General features: G+C 42.8%; 1 protein-coding gene across 6 annotated transcripts in view; it reads left to right on the top strand.

Annotated features, from left to right (window-relative positions):
- The window catches only part of VRK2 (VRK serine/threonine kinase 2), a 711,103-nt gene that overhangs the window by 534,731 nt on the left and 154,482 nt on the right, over positions 1-21,890 (top strand). For all 6 annotated transcript variants that reach the window (XR_011268142.1, XM_069608045.1, XM_069608044.1 and 3 more), the window contains one exon: positions 21,088-21,146. Coding sequence is in view for 5 of the 6 variants with exons in the window: in XM_069608045.1 (XP_069464146.1) it covers positions 21,088-21,146 (59 nt within the window). In the remaining variant the exon portion in view is untranslated. The remainder of the gene's footprint in view (positions 1-21,087; positions 21,147-21,890) is intronic.

Genomic DNA, 21,890 nt, shown 5'->3' with positions numbered 1-21,890 from the left:
CCCGTTCGCCACAGAAAAGGCATGTTTCTAACTGTGAGGTTTCTGATATATCCAGAGATACATTGGATGTTGATTCTCCCTTATCTTTATTTAGGGGGCTAAAAGAATTTCTCAGGTGTTATGGTTCTCTAGGTCTTGCTCCATCATATTAACATAAGGTTCTTCTTGTAACCTCTCACTTGAGCTTCTTGCCTCGTCTCTTATTTGTCCACCCTCTAATTTCCTCTCTGAATAGTAAAGATGGGGTTCTGGGATATTATTTTCTATAGAAGAGGTTTTACTACCTCCTCCTGATGTTGGATTAGATGGTATTTCCCCAAGGTCCCACACAATGGGTTCTGTTTGGGAATTTCCCTCAGCTCAGGTTCTCTAGGTGTTATGTTTTTTTCACTTTCCAAATTTCCATCCTCCCCTCCCTTCAACCTATGTGAGTTAGATCTATCTAGTGTTCACTCTCTTTTCCCTGAAAATGCGTTGGAGAGGAAATTCTCTAACAATGGGGCTTTATATCTCTACATCTCTTGTGTCCAGATTCTATATGGAACGAGGATTTACAGGAGATTCACTAACCCCCTCTGGGTCTTTGGTGGTTTCTGTGGTAGGGAGCTCCATAGGATTTTGTATATAAGGGTTCCCAGTATTTCACCCTGTCGAATAGTTCTGGGAAGAGGAGAAAAGTTGAGTACCACACATTTTTGCTCATTTCTATATGATATAAGGGAAAAGATCCCTATGCCCTTTGTTTTGAGGGGTACCACATAGATGGCAGAGGTGGTAGAATACCCCATCTGTAAGTCTAGAGAGATCACAATTTTATCTCTCTCTGTGATATGATAGTTGTAGGGACATTGGAGGTGATAGCTATTTCCCTCTATCGTTTTTCGGTCAGGGAAAATTGCTTTAGAGGCCAAGAGGAAGAATTGTACTGCCATTTTCTGTACTAAGGGTGGGAAGGGAGGTGTCATGCTCTCCTTCGATTTCTCACCATTGAGGCAAAAAGGAGTTTGACAGGGTTGGTCTCTATTTGGATTCTCTACAAGTAACAGGGTTCTCCAACTATTATCAATTGGATCAAATCCCACTCATGGTGGTAAGAGTAGAGACAGTAAAGGGTGTTCATTAAACTATATGCAGGTTGGAAAAATGCCTAAATCTAAAATGGGAGCAAGCGTTGACCATCAAATGAAATAGAAGGCAGTCCTTGTGGTGTTGTGTCAAATAAAAAGGCCTATACTAAAAAAAAAACTAAAAAAAAACTATTGCCACTTCTTACAACTAATACAAAAAGGGTGTGGGATAGTTTTCAAGAAAACAAAGAGGTGTTCACAAATAATATGTCAGGATGCGGTAGCCTGCATCTCCCTTCCCCTCGTTTTGAGCATGGGATAAGGTAGGACTTCTGAGCACAGCACACTTCTCAAGCTTTCCCCAGCACGAGACTACAGTTCTGGTTTTAACTTCTCAGAAGCTTTGACGACCAAGTCTCTTCAACAAAAGTCTCTTGACTTCAAGGGCTGTTTAAAGATCAAACAAATATAAACCACAAAGTTCCTTCTCTTTTGCACTTTCGGTTGATGGGTTTTTACCCTTGGATCTCCCCTCTTCCGGGTTCAGATCCATCCAAAGTTTTTCATAAGATCAGGACCTTTAGTGGTTCATTCTCCTGGTTCCGAGTGCCTGATAGGTTTATAAACAAAACAAAAGTTCAATCAAAAAGTTCTTCTCTTTATTCGGTTGCTAGATTTTCACCCCTGTGTCCCCCTCTTCTGGGCGCCGACCCTGTTCCAATCTCAGCCTCCCTCCACCAGGTTCACTATGGCTTTTCACAAATCGTAATTTCTTTTTATGCAGCTCCAGTGGACATCCCTCGGCCGGGTTCACCTTTGTCAACACACTGTTTCTTGGGACTTCAGACTTTGGCCCCTCTTCATCAGCATCCCTCCGCTGGGTTCACTCTTGCCAACTTCACATTCACTTTTACTTTCAATATCTGCAGGATTCACTTCCCTTGCTTTCTCTACAGTTCTTAGGTCAATTGCCTTCGATTGTACAGGGATTTGGCTAGACCTCCTGTATGACCACTTGGACCTGTCTTGGTGGCTCTCCTACGGCCTTCTGGTATCTGTAGTTTCACTCAGACGGGGATTGACCAGAGTTTCTCAGAGCAGCACCCATGTGGTGCCGGTCCCCTTCTGCAGCTCGTCTCTCGTTTAGAATTTGAAAATTCTTTGAACTTCTCTCATTTTGCCACTTTGCGACTTTCATTCACCACAGCCTGGTTCTTATCGGTTCCCCCTTCGACTCTCCGGCTGTGATGGATGAACCGCTTGGCGTTCCTGTTAACTGGAGTCAAGGACGTACCACGGAAACAGGAGTCTCCCTCGGTCTGGCTTATCAGCGTCGATACTCTGTGTACTGTTGACATCTGCTGCTGGACTCTTGGGCTATTGTCCTCGGTTTTACAGTTACTTTTACAGAGGTTTCACTGGGTTTTGTCAAGAAGGACAAGGTCGTGTCTCTCCTCGTCGGCCTCTCGATGTTTGCCGCCTTTCTCCCCCTCTTGAACTGCCAGGTCTGGATAGCTGTCTCATGCTCTTTTGCTCCACCTTTTATCCCTGTTTGGAAAGGAAAGGGCTGTCAGGTGTCTGTGATTTTGGTCAGTTGCCTGACTTTGCCTGACCCTTTGGTTGGGACATGTCGGGTAAACAGGTTGCATATTAGTCCGTTGTCTTTCGTGTCTGGAAAACATTTTTCGTTTCGGAAAAGGGGAGCGAGAGTTTCTGCGTGGTATGACGGGGAAGAGGTGTTATACATAATTATAACCCACATATTGGAGGGGTTTTTGGTGATCTTGGAAGGGTGGGTTTTGGAGGGTTTGTGAGGTAAACTGAAATAGCTGGGATCGTGAAATAAACAGAGGGGATTGCGGGTCCGGTATTGTTTTATCAAGGTAGACTGGGTGCTCGGGAATGAATTATCAGAGGGACAGGGAGAAGAATGATTGGGAGTACTCGTGTAGAAAAAAGGACAAAAGGGTTCTGAGGGAGATGGTTTCTGAATATTACAGGGTTTGAGATCCTAGTTGGTTTACCAGAGGTGTAGGGGTGATTCAATGTTATTAAGGGAGCTTTGTTGGGTGGAAGGGAGGTAGAAGTGGAATAACCAAGGAAAATCTCAGGGACTTCGTCCCCCTCATCTTCCTCCTCTGTATAATACTGCCTCTACCTTTGGGCATTCCCTGGAGCATAACCCCGGGTTCCCCTACCCAGGTGATCCTCCCTCGCTCGTCCGCCCCCAGGGTTGGGATCTGAGAGTGCCTGCCCTTCTCTGGCCACCTGAAAAAAGGGATTCTCTAGTTCTTGCTGGGAGAATACCATCAGGTTTCTCACACAGTGTAGTTAACATTGTAAAGTAGTTAGATACCGTTGGTGTAGTTTAACTGTAACGTTAACATATCACAGAAGTTTGCATTGTCTTTATTAGGTGAAGTTCTCAAAGCACAGGTTTTCATTTACATTTTTTAAATTGTTTTAATTTAATGTTATTTGGTTGAAAACAACCTTTAACATATGAACATTACAAAGTAAGACAATGTATAATTAAAACTATACACATTATTCATAAATTCCATAATACAATTAATCAATTCATAAATATCTTAAAATGCTTTTCCAATCTACATAAAACATACCCTATAAGACATTAAAATACAATATACATTTCATGATTTAGCCTTGTACCTAAAAAAAGAATGGTTATTACAAGTGAGTTAAGGTGCAGATATACAATTCTTATTTTGGTTTTCTTTTCCTTTTGTTTATCTAAAAAAAAAAAAAAAAGACGGGCACATGAGAAAGGGTGACCATTGAAATTGGGTTATTGTCAAAATGTGCTCGTGCCACGAGTAGGAACTATGTCAGGACCAGGTGGATCGGCTCTTTCGACGATGGGTCAAACCCCGGATCGACCTTTTCGCGACGGCGACAAACTCCAAGTGCCAGAGGTTCGCCAGCAGGTTCCCGCAGCTGAGGAGCATGGGCGATGCTTTCTCGTTCCCTTGTGACGGCCTGTTTCTATATGCGTTCCCTCTGCTGCTCCGTCTCATCAACCAGCTCAAGAAGTCCAGGTGCAGAATGATCCTCGTCGCACCGGCGTCGCCGAAGCAGATCTGGTTCCCGGACCTTCTGGACTTGTCAACGTCCCCACCAGTCAAGCTGCCAGCGGACGCGGATCTTCTCTCCAGAGAAGGAGGCGCCATTCTTCATCACGACCCGGAGTCGACTGCAGAGAGGTTCTTGCAAAAGCCAGGGCATCCTCAACTCTCAAGTGCTACGGACATAAGTGGAAGAGGTTCTCTGTCTGGTGCCATGCACGTAAGATTAACCCTCTGCGGATTATGGCCCCTCAAGTACTGCCTATTACGGCCCCTCAAGTACTGCCATACCTACTGTCGCTGGCCAAAGCTGGACTGGCTCACGCCTCCATCAAAATACATCTGGCTGCCATCTCCCGATATACCAGGACTATGGGACGGGCGTCCTTGTGGTCTCATCGCCTGGTGAAGGAATTTATGAAGGGACTATTCCGATCGTTCCTGCCGGTGAAAGCTCCAGCCCCGGCGTGGGAGCTTAATGTGGTGCTGACCAAGCTCATGGGGGCCCCATTCGAGCCTATGCATTTGGCGCCTTTGAAGTTCCTGTCGTGGAAGACAGCGTTCCTCGTGGTCATCACCTCCGCACGACGAGTGGGAGAGATCCAGACCCTATCTTGCAAGCCTCCATACTTGACTTTTCATGACACAAGGGTGGTGCTGAGAACGCACCCCTCCTTCATGCCCAAGGTGCCGTCGGACTTCCACCTCAACGAGCCCTTGGTGTTACCAGTTTTCTTCCCATCGCCTTCAACGCCGGCCGAGAGGACTTTGCAATCGCTGGATGTAGCTAGAGCGCTGTAGTTCGACGTGGACCGCACAAAGAGTTTTCAGAAGACGTCACAGCTGTTTGTGAACTTTGGGACTGTGAATCAAGGGAAGGCTCTCTCGAAGACTTCCATTTCTAGATGGCTCTCCGGCTGCATCATGCACTGTCACCGGTTGGCAAGCCGACCACTGCCCGGCCGTCCGAGAGCCCATTCGACCAGAGCGATCGCTGCTACCACGGCGTTCCTGTCTGGTGTGCCCCTGCTGGACATCTGCAGGACTGCTACGTGGAGGTCGACGCACACCTTCACAAGATTCTACTGCGTTGATCGGGACTCCAGGGAGGAGTCCAGGGTCGGCCAAGCAGTGCTGCGCAACCTGTTCGCTTAAGGTGAGCCTGGTGAGGAGGTAAGAGATGCTTAATGTTGATTTATTGTATTGCTTAATGTTGAGCCTGTTGCCACCTCCCGTGGTTGTGCATGTGTGTACTGCTATGTATTCTTTTATTCATGAGCATGTGAATCCATGCCAGACCCCATGCTGGAGAAGGAACAAGTTACTTACCTGTAACTGTTGTTCTCCAGCATGGGTCTGGTATGGATTCAAATGCGAACCCTCCCGCCTACCCCTCTGCGGCTCTTCACTTGGTCATACTGCCACTTTACATGCTACCAAATCTGAGGATGGCTGCCAGAGGCGGGGCTTACGGAGAGGGCAGTCATTGGCTGGGGGCAGTTTGACCCAGAGATCAGTGATTGATTACTACTAAGAAAGACAGATCAGAAACTAAACTGATACTGACTTTTTCTTTAACAAGGATTCCCAGCCTGACAACGGGGAATATTAATGAGCATGTGAATCCATGCCAGACCCATGCGGGAGAACAACAGTTACAGGTAGGTAACTTGTTCCTTACCCATTATCATCAAATCTGCAAATTTCTTCATGAAATTTCACCTACGTGCCGGAAGAGCTGGACAATAGACAAATAGATGTTTCAAAGACTCGCATTTTGAGGGATTCTCACAGAAACAGCACCCCACCGCGGCTTCTATGAGAAACTCACGTCTTGCGAGAATTTGTCTAGTTTTACACTAATGTAGGCTACTTGGCTGGATATACCGAGGGGAAAAGGAGCAAGAATTCCCAACTTTTTTATGGTCACCTTGAAGATGACTCAGCAATGCATACAAGTGAAATTTTTCAATGGATAAAATCCAATCATACTCAAATAATAATTTCTTAATCTGCGTTGGATTATCTCTCAATTCACAAATGGGAGCGCCCAATTCTGCCAAAAGCTGGATAACAAACGAACAAACTTCATGTAGCCATAAGCTCGACTGGGCCTTCAACAAGGTATTTAGGTCTTCGAATAGCAGAAACAGAATTTTTCTTATGTGCGAGTTAATTTTCCAAATTGCATGTGCCCGCAATGAAACAATACCCATGTCATACCTGTTAGCAATAGTGGGTACAGAATTAGGAAGCTGTAGAGCTCTCCACCAAATCAATGCATCTAGAGTGGGAAGATAATCAAGTAAAACCAATAGGTAGATATCAGAGTGATTTAATAGCTTTGGAATCATTTTACATTTATAGAAACTTAAGGTTGATTTAAGAGTAAATCGCCCATTTTTTTGGTCAACCTTCACCAATTGATTACCTAGATTATGAGCACGATTCTTCAACCAATCGAACAAACATGTATGGCCTTGTTTTTAAGAGAGATACAATTCCAAATAGATAAGGGAATTGGCCTTCATGAATACTTCTTTATTCATTTTCAACTGATAAGTGGTTTTATTACGGCCTTTGGTACATTATAGGATTTTTTGATTTGATTGGATAAACTTTCAGGGCATGCCTACTCATATATGTTGTAAATGCATTCAACATTCTTTGTAAATGCATTCAACATACTTTGTAGACTATGGGCCTCATTCTGTCCCTCCCGGTCCAGAAACAAGGGTGCCGGTAAACTTACTGGCGCCATTGTTTCTAGACCAGCATATTACAGGTCTGCATGCCAGAGCTGCAGTGCCCGACAGGTGTGACCCTGACGGGCACAGCGGCCACGGTGGGCAGAAAGGTCACGGAAGCACCGGCACCATTAGCAGCGGTGCTGGTGCTTCATCTCCCCACTGGGAATGGGAATTATCGAAGCATGTAGAAGGGCCGGGGTTGCGAGATATACCTGGAATCCAAAGGAATTTTTGTTGGGGGCATATCCGAGGAATAGCCAACATAAGCATGTTACTGGCCTGCATCTTTGCTAAACGGTGTGTAGCCATGGCCTGGAAATCAACTGGGGGACCACAATATCCCTGCTGTTACAGGGATTTTGAGACCTGGCTGAGTTGGAGATCAGAGTATGGTTTAGGTCAATGCAGAATCTGGATGCAACTCCCGGGGGAACATATGAGTCTTGGAAAACGTTAATATGGGACATGTTTCACCCCTCGGACCATAAACTACCATTAACACCCTGCTCCTGATTAGTGTGTTATGCTTTTTCACTGAACTCGCTGCTCTCCCTCCACCCACCGAGAGCTCCAGTGCACTATACTAAACACGAGCACAGGCTCTGCCCCAGGCAAGCGTTACTGGCCCCTTGATTGTCCTCATACTCGAGACCCGACCACAGTACTACTTAATACCAAGACCTAGTTCACGTACATGCAGAAACTGTTTTGTTGTTATATTCTGTTATATGTTAAGTGTGTTGGCGGACGACATGAACTGTAAGGTAAAGCATGCTTGGTAAAACTGCATAAAGGAATACTTGTCTGTACTTAAGTTATTTCTAAATGCTAATAAACACATTTTAAAATTAAAAATGGGGATTAGCAAAATTGCACGCGCCCGACTTTGAGGCCGCCAGACTTGGAATAGTCCGGTGGCACCGGGAAGTCGGGCATCAGTCATTTTTACGGGTCCTGTGTCAACCCGCCGGTAGCAGCGGCACGCATACCGCCGGACCCTTAATGGGCCCCTATATGTTTAGAGTCACAAACTTTCTTTAGTGAGGATCTTTAAGGTGTCCAAGTCGTCACTGGGGACACAAGCCGCACACCGCCACAACACACTGTGCACACTGCACACTCTGCGTGTGTAGGAGATAGATTTTAAACACTGCCTCCAGGCAGTGAATGCAATGGAAATTTGGGGTACAATATAGCCCCTGAATGCCAGAAATAAAGAGGCTAGAGTGATTTGTGAAGTCCCATTTGAAGTATAAATCCAGCACAGAAATGATGATGTCAGACATGAGTCCTATTGAACCAAAAACAGGCCTAAATCTTAAAGGAAAAAAAAAGTGGGCTTAAATCTCAAACGTGCGAAGATATTCGCAATGCAATTTAGCAAAGAAAAGAAAGACATGTGGCTGACAATGATGTTTTACTAAATCCAAGGAAAACTACACTTTTTACTTAAAGAGACAGATAGCAGTGTGTACATTATCTTTAATGTAATACCAGATTGTGATCCCGAAATCTCCAGTGAAACCAAGCCTCTTGCATTTATAAAAAATAAAAGAACTCCCTTTTTCTTCATCCTAAATGACAGTACGTAGAGAGAAGTGCCTACTTGGGTTTATGGTGAACATGGTTTTGTCCTATAACTGCTCTATACATATGGACAATCCAGAAGGGATACTCATGTCTTTTGCAACTGTGAGATTAAAGAAGTACATTACACATGAATATAAGGCCCAGGTGCCTTATAAAATGTCATGTAAAATGCATTGTGTGTGCGTTAAGAGACATTTCTTGCAGAATTGTACATGCAGCCGGTCAGTTCTTCTGAAATGTAACTTTAACCTCAAAGACCTTTCCTCTGCTGGGCCTGAAGAGGGAGGTCTGGTTGTCAACAATCAATCAGGTCCATTGCTTAAAAATATAAATAAATACACTGCTTTTGATGGAAACCACAGTGGAAATAGATAAAGGCATGCCTGTCTTTACAGCAGAAGTCACCTTGAGGTCAGAACTCCCATACATTGTGCGTTAAAGCGGCAGCCAGGGCCATTACAAATCCAGGAAGGGATAGGCTAAGATAAACATGAGCCCACATCTGGCTGTTCACATGCTTAAGGGGAAATGCGACTTAAGAGAACATAGGTGGGGGCCAGAGTGAGCAAAGCATGTGATGCTGGAGTTAGTTAATAGAAAAATACATTTGTATTGTATAAAAATGACAGCATAAATGACACAACAATTCCAGACTTTTATTAAAGCTGACAGTAACCCCCTTTGAACCATGCCAACATGATATTTGTGTGATAAACATGACAGAAGTTATTAAGGAAAATGTGATTTGGGCCTTCCCTTAATTCCGAGAGAATTGAAAGTTGGTGTGAGGGTGAGGGACAAAATTAACATGGGAACTATGAAGTGTCATGTTTGTCACTGATACGGCTCCTGAGCAAACGAAGAAAAAACATATTTCTGCATAGGAAGGGCATGCCAACTTCAGATTAGTATCAACTGATTGGCCTTAAAATGTAGTTCTTAAAAATATATCCATACATATAAAGATTTGAAAAAATAGGGTACTTGCCATGTTGATAGATTTTCAGAGTTTGAACATGACAAACCAACATGTCAGTTTGGGATGACAAAGCTTTCCCCTCCCACAGCATTCCTAACTCACACCCCTCATCTCCTTGTCCTTTTAGCACACAGGTGGGAGCTGGGTAGAGAAAACCAACCAATCCCTTCTGCAGTAATCATTTTTGATGTCATTTGCGCTATAAGTAAATCAGTTTGCATCAGAACTGGGCTTTTTTCACTCATTCCGGGAGTTAACCTGTTGCTGAACTCTTGCGAGAAACACCTAAGCAGAGAGGCCCCAAATCTTGCATTGGAGACGGGCACCAGGAGACATAGAAGCTGACTGGGATCCCTTGGAGGAGCCAGAGGGGACTATCCTTGACTGATAATCTTGATGTCCCAGAGGTGCCCTGCTGTTCCCTGATGGCTATTGCAAGGCCTTTCCTGTAAGTAAAACAATACCAAAGCCATAGATTGTGTAGGCCCTGCATTTTTCTCAAGTATTGTTCTAGTATTTCCGCATAGCAAAATATCCTGTTTGTCTGTGTCGATCCTTAGCATATTTAAAGTAAATCAATGAATAACCCTATAGAAATCACGGGATGTGTTTTGTTATCATTCAAAACTAACAAGCTCCTCTCAGTGTGTTTTGAGCCAGTATAGACAAAGATTTGCCAAAATAATGAATCCCAAAACCCTGTTTTGCACGTAAGTGTGTAGGATGCAAAACGAAATTCCCCATTGATCCCCTTCATTTTAAATCAGAAGTGTGAAGCCTTGTATTTCCTTTGCATGTTGATTATTGCAATGCCATCTTTGCAGGCTCTTCAACCAAAAACCTCTCCAAACTTCAGATTGTTCAAAACAAGGATATTCGAGCTGCACTTAGCATTCCTAAATCAGCTCACATAACTTCCACCAGACGAGACATCCACTGGCTATCAGTCAGAGACAGGGTCAAATTCAATATATTCTCACTGACGCACAAATGCCTGTACAACACTGCACCTCGATATCTCTTCATCCAAATAACCAAAACCCAACCTTCTAGACCCACCAGATCACCATACATCGGCCAGCTGCCCAGTTATGGCCGCCAACTATTGGAACGCCATGCTCCCTGAGCTCAGAACAGACCCCTCTCTCTGGTTGTTCCTAAAAAATCTAAAAACCTGGCTTTTCAAACAAGACCTGAAAAATGAATACTAAGCTTTCCACACTCAGCCTCACCTGATGGAGCGAGCTGCCCTATTGTGACCCAGAGACTCCACAAACTCAAATCCTGGCCATGCCCGACTCTAGCAGGAGGCAACCAAGTTCCTATGTAGTCGAATTAAGATTAATTTGAAAGTATGTACCTTACTTTGACTATGCTAAATGTAACTGGATGTAACCAAATCCATAAACAATCTAGCAGCAACTTTGGTACAAGATGAGGACTAAGAGGGAAGTAACTGGATGTAACATACACCCCATGCAACCTCATTTGATCTAAGTCTGAATGTAACTGGATGTAACCAATCTCATGTTCCCCAAAGTGTATACGTACCTGTACCTGTATTCTTAAGTACAAGCGCCCAGATGCCCCAGCGTTAGGCGCGCTGTATAAATGTAATAAATAAATGTGTGGTGGGAAAAATTAAATTGCTGCTTTGTTCCCATTGTACTCTGACCCAAAACACAATGCCCTGCCTGTTCTTTTTAGGTGTGGCAAAACAAATGTTCCCATTGCTTTTCTTTCCCTCATATTGCATCTGTGGTAATAAGTGGGGGAAAAAAATGTCCCCTTGAATCCCTTTTCCAAATAGTGCATTTCTATCAGAACCCAAAACGATTTTCCCATTGTGTTCCCACTCTCTGCCACTGGCCTTCATTTCGGAGGGGTCAAATCTAATTGATGTTTGGAGGGTGGGTGTTGCTGGGAGAAAAAGTATTATAACCAAATCAGAAATCATTGCATGTCTTGAATTGTTCTTTTTCTGTATTGGTGGGTGATTTGAAAAGAAAGCTGCAGGAAATTGTGACTGCATATCTCAGTATTATCTGTGTTGGTGCCATTACGGAAGTCATATTTGTTCTTGTGTTGCCACAGCATTGGTGGCTGATGTTGTCTCTTTTTCAAATCTCGTTTAAATAAATTAATAAATATATATTCTTACTTCACACCGGCCTGGTTCCTAGTCCATAATGGCACCGGGTGTTTGTTGAGGTTTGGAGCAAGACAGGTTGGTGGCCTTAACAAATGGAATCTGAATCAAAATAATAGGGATTTGTTGTGCACCACCTTGATTGGGGGGAAAGGAACACCCTGAGTTGAGTGTGACGGCATAATAAACCGTGACAAAACTGGGGGCTCGTCCGGGATTGGCAATAGTTTTTACTCATGACAGTGCAGTATCAGCAGACTATTCATTTGGGTGTAATTGCATTGCAGTGGATGGAAAGTTGTGTTGCATTGTGAAGGCACCATTCAGGCCTGCACCCTGGGTTTCAGGGCGGTGCATAGATAGAACAGTGTTGATTTGAGTTGTAATTGTGAGTAGAAATTAAACAGCACCACGGTTGAGATTTGCCCTTGCATAGAGAGTATTGTAGGTGCAAAACACATTTTAGAATGAGCACCATAGAAATCAATATAGCCAGGATTCACCTTCTATTCAAATTATTTATTAAAGGTGAATGAGTTTAACAGGAGTATGAAATGTGGCAAGCTAGAATGATGCAGGAGGTTACCTCTGCAAATGTTGAAATGTGGCAGGATAATGGGCTGTTACATCAGGCCCTGACAGACTTTTATGTGACGCAGACCTGCAGAGATGACCAAATTAAAATGGCTCAGCTCACTGCGTATATATGCTTCCATATGATAATCCTTGAAGAAAGAACCAGGATAGTGAAGCCTCTGTACAAAACCAATCTGAGCTTTTGGATCAAGCACAGAGAGAGTTGAACAATTAGAGGAAAAAGCACAACAGAGCCAACATTCAGAGTTGAAATTGGAAGACATTATTCAGCAGCTGAACGAATTTAGAGTGAGAGGCTCAATTTTCTGCACTGAAAGAGGAGTATCAAGAAGGTGGTGAAACCCTGAGAGTGAGTCAACACAAATTAAGTGAGCAGGTTGTTCACAATAGAGCCTGCCTAGAGGACATTTTCTCATTTCAAACGCTGATTAAACAACTGAAAGATGAAAATAGCCAGTTGATCATTAGGGATGTCAATTCCCAGAGGTAATTCGATCGATTGCGCCAAGATATGAACACTCTGAAACAACAGAGAGAGCAGTTCAGGGACCTTTGTGAGGAGAACAAGGGACTCGGAGACCGATTATTGGCACAAAATAAAGTTCTAGAAGCTACTCGAGCACTGATATCAGAGTTGGAAACTCAGACCTCTATATATAACCAAGAAATAGGGTCTGAGAAAAACAAATCTGAGAGATTGGAAAAGGAAATAGCGAAATATAAACAGGCTTTAAGGAACCCAGACTAGTTAGAGTGTGAAAAGGCACCCTCTTATCACAGAGTGATGATCTCTTTACCATGGACCTCAAGCCAACTCACCACCTTATATGCACAGGGTGCTGCTAACCTCATGCCTGAAAATTTGCAAGAACAGGGAAACATGAGGCAGCTGTACTCAACCAGGCCTAGTCCAACTGAGCTGGAAGGCCAGTCCTTATCGGATATTGACGGGTATTCATCTCTACCCAGATTTAAAAATCCCCTAGACGAGAGTCCAGGCTTCAAAAGAGTATTTTAAAAACCTTCACACATTCAGGGAGATGGGGGGAATTCTCCACCATAACCAGAAGAAGGGATGAGGAACATGAGTACTCTCCTGTGCGAAAAGGGGAGTACAAGTGAAGTGACCCTGAGAGCCCAGAGCACCACAAGGGAGAAGAGACCAGACCCTGTCATTCTGGGAAGAATTCCCAGTCTCATAGAGGTAGGGAGCGCCTTGAGGACAGGGAGTGGACCACCGATAATAGCAGCTCCAAGTCAGAGGGCGAGTGGACTCGGGTGCAGTGGAAAAGAAAGTCTGCCAAACAGAAGAGGGGTCTTGTGAAAGACCCAATTTGGCAAATACTGGCCATAAAGAGCTTTATGACCCCCTACCACAATAATGGCAAATACTCAGTATGGGAGCATCTAAAACTTTATAACCAAATGATGATGTCATTTGGTATCAAGAAAGATAAAAAAATTCCATGGAGTTCCGTCAAATGGACATCCTTCCCGGAATACTCCAGCTACTTTGCATGTCTAGAGGATCAAGATCACCAAAGATGGTCCACCTATAAGGCTGCTATCTTAAAGCACAAGAGAAGGTAGGAGCTTGTAGGAAGATTGGACCCCCACTCTGATCTGATTGGTGAATGAATGAGACATTGTTACTCCTGCAGCCATTTCTAGGGTTCCAGCGGGGCAGAGCTCCTAAAGTCCTGATGTTCGGGAGAAGCGAAGAGCAGGGATTGGAACCCTGGACAAAGTGGTGCTGGATGAGGCTATTGCCATGGGGTAGGGTTGTACCCAAGCGAAGGCTCAAACACTGCTGGACACAGTTGGATGTTTAAGGCTGGTTGGTTTTATTAGTATGTTATAAAGGCAAAGTGCTGCCAATGTCTTGCAGGCAGACTTGGATGCATTTGCATGTCAAAAGAAAGCCGACACGTGTTTCGACCTAGGGTCTTTGTCAAAGCTGAGCTGGTGTGTAAGAGTGACAATGCGTGGTCATGCCATGGGTGAATACTGTGAGTAACAAGATATGGCAGTGACAATTGTGGCCAAAATATTTGATGCATAATATATATACAGGTACATGATTTGGGCCAATGCTTAGCCGGGTTCAGGGAGACACATAAGGTAGAAATTGTTTTGCATGTATACGTATTACATTTCATGTGAACATATAAACCATAAGTGTGATTGTGGTCAGTGGTAGTGGAGTGACAGGATCAACCATGATAAAAGTTAACATTAAAATCACACAGCAGTGTAAGGCAGGAGGTTGCACAACGGAGGGGAGAAGAAAGGGGAGATGAAACTTTGGTTTTGGGGCAAGCACCTGGAGAGAAGTCAAGGAGGTAAGTAGGGGTAATTCTTACTGTGGATGAACAGGCCCAATGACTAGAGGCGGGAACCCAATGCCATGCTCTAGTCTTTAAAAACTTTCAACTTCTACAGCAAAGTTTAAAATACACACAGCTGACAGACCAGAGAGGTGTGTGCGGAGGCAAAATAGTGTTGTGAACTGTCCGGACACAGATCAGAACTCCAAAGGAGAGCAAACCATGTGGAACGGTGTAGAGGCTCTCCTGAACACCGTATCAAGTAATTGGGAAGGAGAGATGCAGCCGAGAGAGAGGTGGCTGAGCGTGTAGCAGAGTGGAAGGCTGTCAGTAATCCTTGGGAGTGCCAATGAGGATGCGAGAAAGCAGGGAGGTGTAAGCTGCAGCTGAGGAAAAACTATGCTGTAAACAACCACTCGCCGGAAGCAACAGAAGCCGCCCAGAACAGGAGAAAACAGAATGAAGACAGACTGACTGCACGAACACCGAGTCAGCAGACCGAACAAAATGTTACCAGGAAGCGCGATCACCGCTAGAGATGACTGTTAAGCCCAGAGAGATGGAATGGGCTACCGCGCAGCTCATAGCAGTTGTTGGGGTGCATTGTGAGCAAAAGAAGAAGTTATTGAAAATAACAAAGCAATTTATGCAAATGATGACATTATTGAAAATAATGAACAAACTGATACAAACGAGGAAAGCATTGAAACGAACGAGCTAAATAATGCAAGCAAGAATATTCTGAAGAAGAGAATAAGGTATGTATGAATATTGGTGAAAGCGAGACAAAAGTGCAAACCTTAACAAAAGGAACTGATTTTTATTTTTTTTATTTTTTTATTTGTATATAATCATTATAGATTTTTTAACAAAATTCCGAAGAGCTGTAGAAAAAATAAAAGGAAAAGCCACTTCTAACTCCCAAACTTCGCACTATTCTGTGTTACTTTAACGGACAAAGTTTTAAACAATGTAAAATGAAAAGTTAGTTCAAAAGAGCCGGTGGAACTTTGCATTTAGTCTGTGCGGGAAGAAGCACGTTAAAGATGTGTTTCATAATGTTTATAGTGGCAAACTGCCATGCCTGTTTGTCTCCGTCCAGCAATTTGTTCCAGCACGATTCTTCCTCTCGAAGAGTAAAATTTGTAAAAATGTCTGTCAAGTATCTGCCACAAATTTCTGTCGTCGCCGGACAATTCAAAAGTTAGTGGCGTATAGTTTCCTTGTCCGTAATGGACTTGCAGAGACGGCAGCAGCTGGTCAAAGATTGTTGTCTAATCGCCAATATTTCATTGGTTTCTAGAAGATTCAATCTGATTTTTAAGAAGTAGTTTCGGGCTGCTCTATTTGGAAATAATTTCAAAAATGGTTGAATGGAGTCAAGTTTCTTAGAGAAGGGAGGGAGGTGATTAGTAAGTTTGTACTTGGAAGCAAGGTCATTGGTGTTAATCCAGTCGAGTTCTTTAATTTTCTTGACAACTCTGACTGGATTGGTGATTAGATCTTCTGTGTTGCAGGCAACTGAGTCCAAGATGTTCAAAACTTTAGTTTCCCATCGAGTGAGCATATGACAACTACCCAGCCGGATTTCTTCACTTATCAGATGGTAGGCATATGGAGTATCTTTCTGTATGCATTTCCGGTAAAGCATGACACTATTGCAGTCCACAATTGATTTTAACGAAGAGAGAGTTAGTTCGCGTCTGATTAATGTTATCAGAGTTGTTTTCGGGAGGCCCAAGATTGGTCGCCAGAAATTTGCTTCTAGTTTTGGCCAAAGATCAAGTGGAAGGTTCGGCATTGCTTCAGTGCCGTATATCAAAGATGGAATGACTTTCCTTTTGTAGAAATCTCTTACAGGTCTAATTGAGAATCTGCCATATTTAATGTCAATTGCTTTTCCTTGTGTGGCTAGTTTAATAGTTTTGGCACATAGGGACTCTTGCATTGCTTTTTCTCTGTGCGAGCTATCTAGAGTAACTCCCAAGTATTTGAAACTTGTGCCTTTTTCGATGATGGTTGTGCCTAGTTTCAAAGGCAGTGTGGATTTCTTTTTAGGAAATTTCTCTATTATCATCACTTTTGTTTTAGATTTGTTAATTTCCAAATTGTTTGTCGTCATGTAGTGTTGAAGATTTGTAAGTTGACGTTGAAGACCTATAGGGGTGTTATCCAGCAGGATTAGGTCATCGGCGTAAAGTAAGCAGCTGATTTGTTCTCCTCCAAGTTTAGGGGGAAAAGCTCGAATCGTTGTTTCAGATTCTTGAAAGTCGCCTAAATAAGACCAAAACAAAGCCGGGGCCAGCGGGCAACCCTGTTTAACACCCCTGGCCGTTGTTATTGCTTCTGTTAATGTGCCTTGCTGGTTAAGGCGGACCCTTATGGAAGTGTTTGAATAAAGAGCTTTAATTGGGTTGAGTACGTCTAATGGACATCTCCATAAGGCAAGTTTTCTCCACAGTCTTTCACGATCTACTTTATCAAATGCCTGTGTGAGATCAACAAAGGTGATATATAGGCGTGGACGACCCTCCAAGATTTTACTTTTAAGGGCGCTCAATATCAAAATATTAGCATTTGTCCCCAAATTCTTTTTAAAGCCAGTTTGTAACTTGTCTTGACACGGGGAATCATTGGCCCAAGTTATAAAGTGTTTTAGAAACAAAGACCCAAACATCTTGCCTATTGGATCAAGGAGGGCAATAGGGCGATAATTAACTGCGTCTAACCTATCTCCTTTTTTATAGATAGGGACCACGTTTGCACAATGTCCATGAAGGCGGGATGGATTTTGTGGCAGAACAACGTTTAAATATTTGGCTCAAAAAAGGAGCCCAGGTCTCCGGATGAGATTTCAAGTCGAGATTCGTAATGCCATCGGGCCCAGGCGCACGTGACAGTTTTAACTTTTTGATTAAGGCTACAGCGTTCTCAATGTTGTCCAAACTGATCCAAGGTGTGTCGTTAGTTTCCATCAAGGGAGGTTTGGTTGTTAAGCTCTTAAAGAGGGTTCGAAAATGGGCTTCCCAGGCCGATTGGCCAATTCCGTTTATTTGACATGGCCGAACACCTGGCGCAGTTGAAAGGAGCAGGGTCCAAAAATCTCTGGCATGGTTTCCAGTGATGGCCTTGAGAATGTTTTCCGCGTCTTGTTGGTACAGCTTATGACGGTAACCTTTTAGCCAAGATTTATAGTTTTTAACGGCCACTTTGATGATCTCGAATGACGCTGGGGGATCGAATTTCCTTGCTTGTCTTTTTATTCTCCTCAGTTCTTTCTTTTTTCCGTAACTACTTTATCGTAGGTATGTTTTTGATCTGATGTTGATGTCTTCTTTTTTTTTTGTGGGACTCTAAAGGTGGTCAATAATGGTAAATAGTCCACAGCTATCCTGGGAGGTTGATTACTATGGTCTTTATATTGTGCTGTTATAGTAGTTATAGCCTTTTCCGTTATTCTAAGTCTTGTTCCTTGCGTAGAGACTTCTATATATGGAATCATGGTGTGATTAATCTGTGAATTTGTAGACCAAGTTGTTTCAAGAAGATTATTGTCACTTTCCCTTGTTTTGATCACTTTAAAGGAGTTGATGTAAAGTAGTAGAGAACGTGATACGAAAATATAGTCAATTGTGGAGGTTGAATTCGCTCTTTCCCAGGTTGGAAGTCTATTTGGATCAGGAAGGACTAGATCCAAGTTGTCAAAAGATCTAGAATTCATTAAATTTTGCCATTTTGTTGGCCTCTGGTCAGCTGCTAGTTTTTTCGATCTAAATCCCTTTGAGTTCGTCGAGGGTTGGCAGTTTATGTTAAGGTCACCACATAGAATTACGTGGTCAGGTTTGTGTGTGACTTGCGCCCAGTCCAACTCGTGTTCTATTGTGTTGATTAATTTTGTACTTTCAATAGTGGCTGGGTTCCAATAGATGGTCACAATTATGAGTATCTTCGTCAAGGTTTTAGTCAATCCTCTTTTTTTTGTGACCCAATTTAACTTTACCATCAGCATAAAATGATTTTCTTTTAGCTTTTGCGAGTTTACAAGGCCTCGTCCGAACTGATATAAATACATGCACGGTTGAAAAGGGGTCGGAGGCCCAACACTTGGAAAGGGTAGACAAAGTGAATATTATAAAGGAGCTGGTGACCCAATTGTTGAAAGCGTTTGTGACCTGGATAAGAGAGAGAGTGCTTAAAGAAGGAGAAAGCCCTGACAGGCTAACACATCACATAAATAAGGAGCCTGAGACTCATACACAAGAAGGACATATGAGGAGCAAAGGGATACCCTGGCAGGAGAGTAAACCAGGAGTAGGAAATTAATTGACATCCTGTCAGGAGAGTAAACCAGGAGGCCAAAGACAGATTTGGATCAAACAGGGAGGACCCACACCCCTTTCAAGAAGTTAACAAGAATACTACATATATCGTAGCAGGAGAATACACCAGGAGTTAAACGTGGATCAAGTGTCAAAGGGCGAACACTGTAAAGAAACTGTATATTTGATAAAAAGACAAAGGAACATTCATGTCCTTTTGGAACTCAGTTAAATTGATGAGAGAAAGAAACATTTTTGAACTGCCAGAAGGACTCTAGGGGATGGCAGATCCCTTTTGCTGGCACAACACTGTTTTATTCTTATGTTCTGCACCTTAAACTCTTGTGTTGATAACTTTTGAAACGAGCTACAAGTATATAGCATACCAGAGTATCCCGATACACGTTAGATTGAGATTAGAGTGTATGGGTCAGTTTAGGATTTTCAGACACAGGACGCTCTTTTGTTTAAACTTACTGACACGGACGGTCATTAGTTTTGTTGAGGCAGGGAAACCCCTCTTAGATTTAAGGATAGATAGGATTTTCTCCAACCCATCATATTATTTTCTAAAAATAAGTCTATAGCAACCAACACACATGCCATTGTTTCGAGTTGTACTCTTGACCCCTTAAAGCCCATTCTCAAACTTGCCAAAATACACACAATATCCCACTATACAATAAATAGGGCAAAACAAGAATACTATACTGACATCTTCAATCTCCTTTCTCTCCAGACAAACGGAATAACTGTCACATGAGCTACCAGGCTGTGACTTATGATGAATGTTTTAATGATCCGCTGCAGGTGGGTACTGTGTGACATTGGTGGGAAGAACAGAATTGTACAGGAAAAACATGGTGCTGTTAGCCAGTACAGAAATATATTATTCAAATAAAGAAAATAAACACAACAGGAGAAAATGATGCAGGGGTTTCCTTGGACAGGAGGACTTTTATGAATACCTAATGAAACAAGCTAAAGGCTGTCCCCCTTTATGATACCGGGTCACCTGTATGCCTTTAATATCTCTTTCGAACTGACTTTTCTTAGACTACACCTCTCTATGCAGGCTGAGGCCAATGCTTCCTTTACATGAACTGGATGACACATTCACGTCAACACTAAAGATTGCAGGCTTCAGGTCCTCAGGGTTACTGGAACAAGGTCACAGACCTGAGCTCACTGGTACGATCGAGAATAAGCTGGATAGAAAAATAAATTATTGATTACCACTGGATGTCATTGGGGTGGGGGGGACCTATGCCCTACGGCTGTTGAGTGTCCGGAAGAGATCTCTGAATAAGAAGTCCTCTCTCCATGCCAGGTCAAGCTTGATCATAAGTACATCATCGTAAAGCACTTAAAATCGCATAAATAGGTTTGTTTTGGCAGGAGGCTGAATAATTGGGTCTGCAGGCATAGTAGCAGTTTTCTCAAATCTTATCTGGTCAGATGACCTATGATCTATAAAGGTAGCAGGCCTGGAGGGCGGGTCAGGTTAGTTGGGTGGGTTTAGGGCAGATGCAGGCTGTCATGTTTCCTTGACTTGCAAGCCAATGAATAAATCACCTCTGTTTGCCATTACCCAAATTTGTTGTGCCAACTCCATGCCCTTCATGGTCAGAGGACATTCCTTTAGGAAGTGTATTGTTTAAATGTTACGGACTAAATGGATCTCACTGTCGTATATGTACAAGTCTTCTTGTGTAAAATCCCATAAGAAACAGGGAAATCACTGTGCAGGTGCATATTTTTGGGATGGGGATACATCACTGGTTTCCCTGTCTATTACTTTGCAGCTATATAGATTTAAAGTGGATCCTGTTGATTCTGCCATAGTTATATTAAATGGATTTTATTAGTGGGTTTCACAGTACTTAGTTGGTTGTACCCAATTGCAATTACGTTATGCTTATGTTATATTCTATTTAGGTAGGATGAAAATTGATGCACTAAGAAACAACGCCAGTGTGTCTGTTGTAAAAACACTTTTTTTTTGGATGGGTTTAAGTGTGTTGTTCATTATCTCTAGAATGTGTATTTAAAAAAAATACATGGTTGGCAGAGACATGCATATCAAATGATCTAGAATTCCAGTGCATCCTCCATGCCAGACAAAATGTTGCAAGATACAAGTCCTTTGAAGCTCAAAAAATTAAATGCCTGAAATTATAAATATGTAAAGACAATTAATAACCATGCACATTTTTGTTTCAGACTTTTGGATGAGCTTCCTGATTCAGTGACACAGTTGGCTGCCTCAAAATATTTGACTCGTAAGTATGGAAGTGTCTTGATGAAGAATGCAGTGGTGGTCTTCACCTTTGTTTTTTTTTTCATTACATATAAATATGTACTGCAGAATTGAAACTAGTCAACAAATATGATACATTCAAAATAATGTATCTTTGCCTGAAGATAATTGTCATCTTAAAAGCAGTATCAACTGCTTTTACAAAAAGGTCCTTGCCGTAACTGAGATTTGTTTATGTAATCTGAAACAAACAAGTTTGACCTGGGTCTGTATTTGATGCAGCATGGAGTTCATTAAAGAGCTCTTCTAAGGTGTAAAACGTGTAGCTAACCGTGCTCACACTGCAGGGCTCACTCATCCACTCACCAGAAAAGTGCCAGTAATTCTGTGGTATACATCTCCTAGTTCTACTTGGGTTGTTGAATACATTGTAAACAGTTAACCACAGGATTTTCTTCAATACCTTTCGGCCAGTGTGAGAAACCTACAGGCACTCTCCTACCTACTTCCCAGGTATTGTCTATTCAGGTGGCCTGGTAAGGGCCATCACTTTTGGATCCTGCCCCTGTGGGTGGACAAGCAAGGGAGGATCACCTGAGGGAGGATTGGGGAGAAGAGGACACCTGAGGGTGAGAAATTGTATCCCTCCATTCCCAACTCTGATTTACCATGCGTTCCCTCAGCCTTTATAGGATATTGTCATTCATATCCTGAATTTACATCAAGTACTGGGACGAGGACGAAGCCTAAAAGAGTAATACAGAAC

This window comes from Ambystoma mexicanum, chromosome 4q (assembly GCF_040938575.1).
Source record: "Ambystoma mexicanum isolate Mex_15411 chromosome 4q, UKY_AmexF1_1, whole genome shotgun sequence".
Lineage (NCBI taxonomy): Eukaryota > Metazoa > Chordata > Amphibia > Caudata > Ambystomatidae > Ambystoma > Ambystoma mexicanum.
The sequence above is the reverse complement of the archived record's forward strand: the minus strand, read 5'-3'. Positions and strand labels throughout refer to the sequence as shown.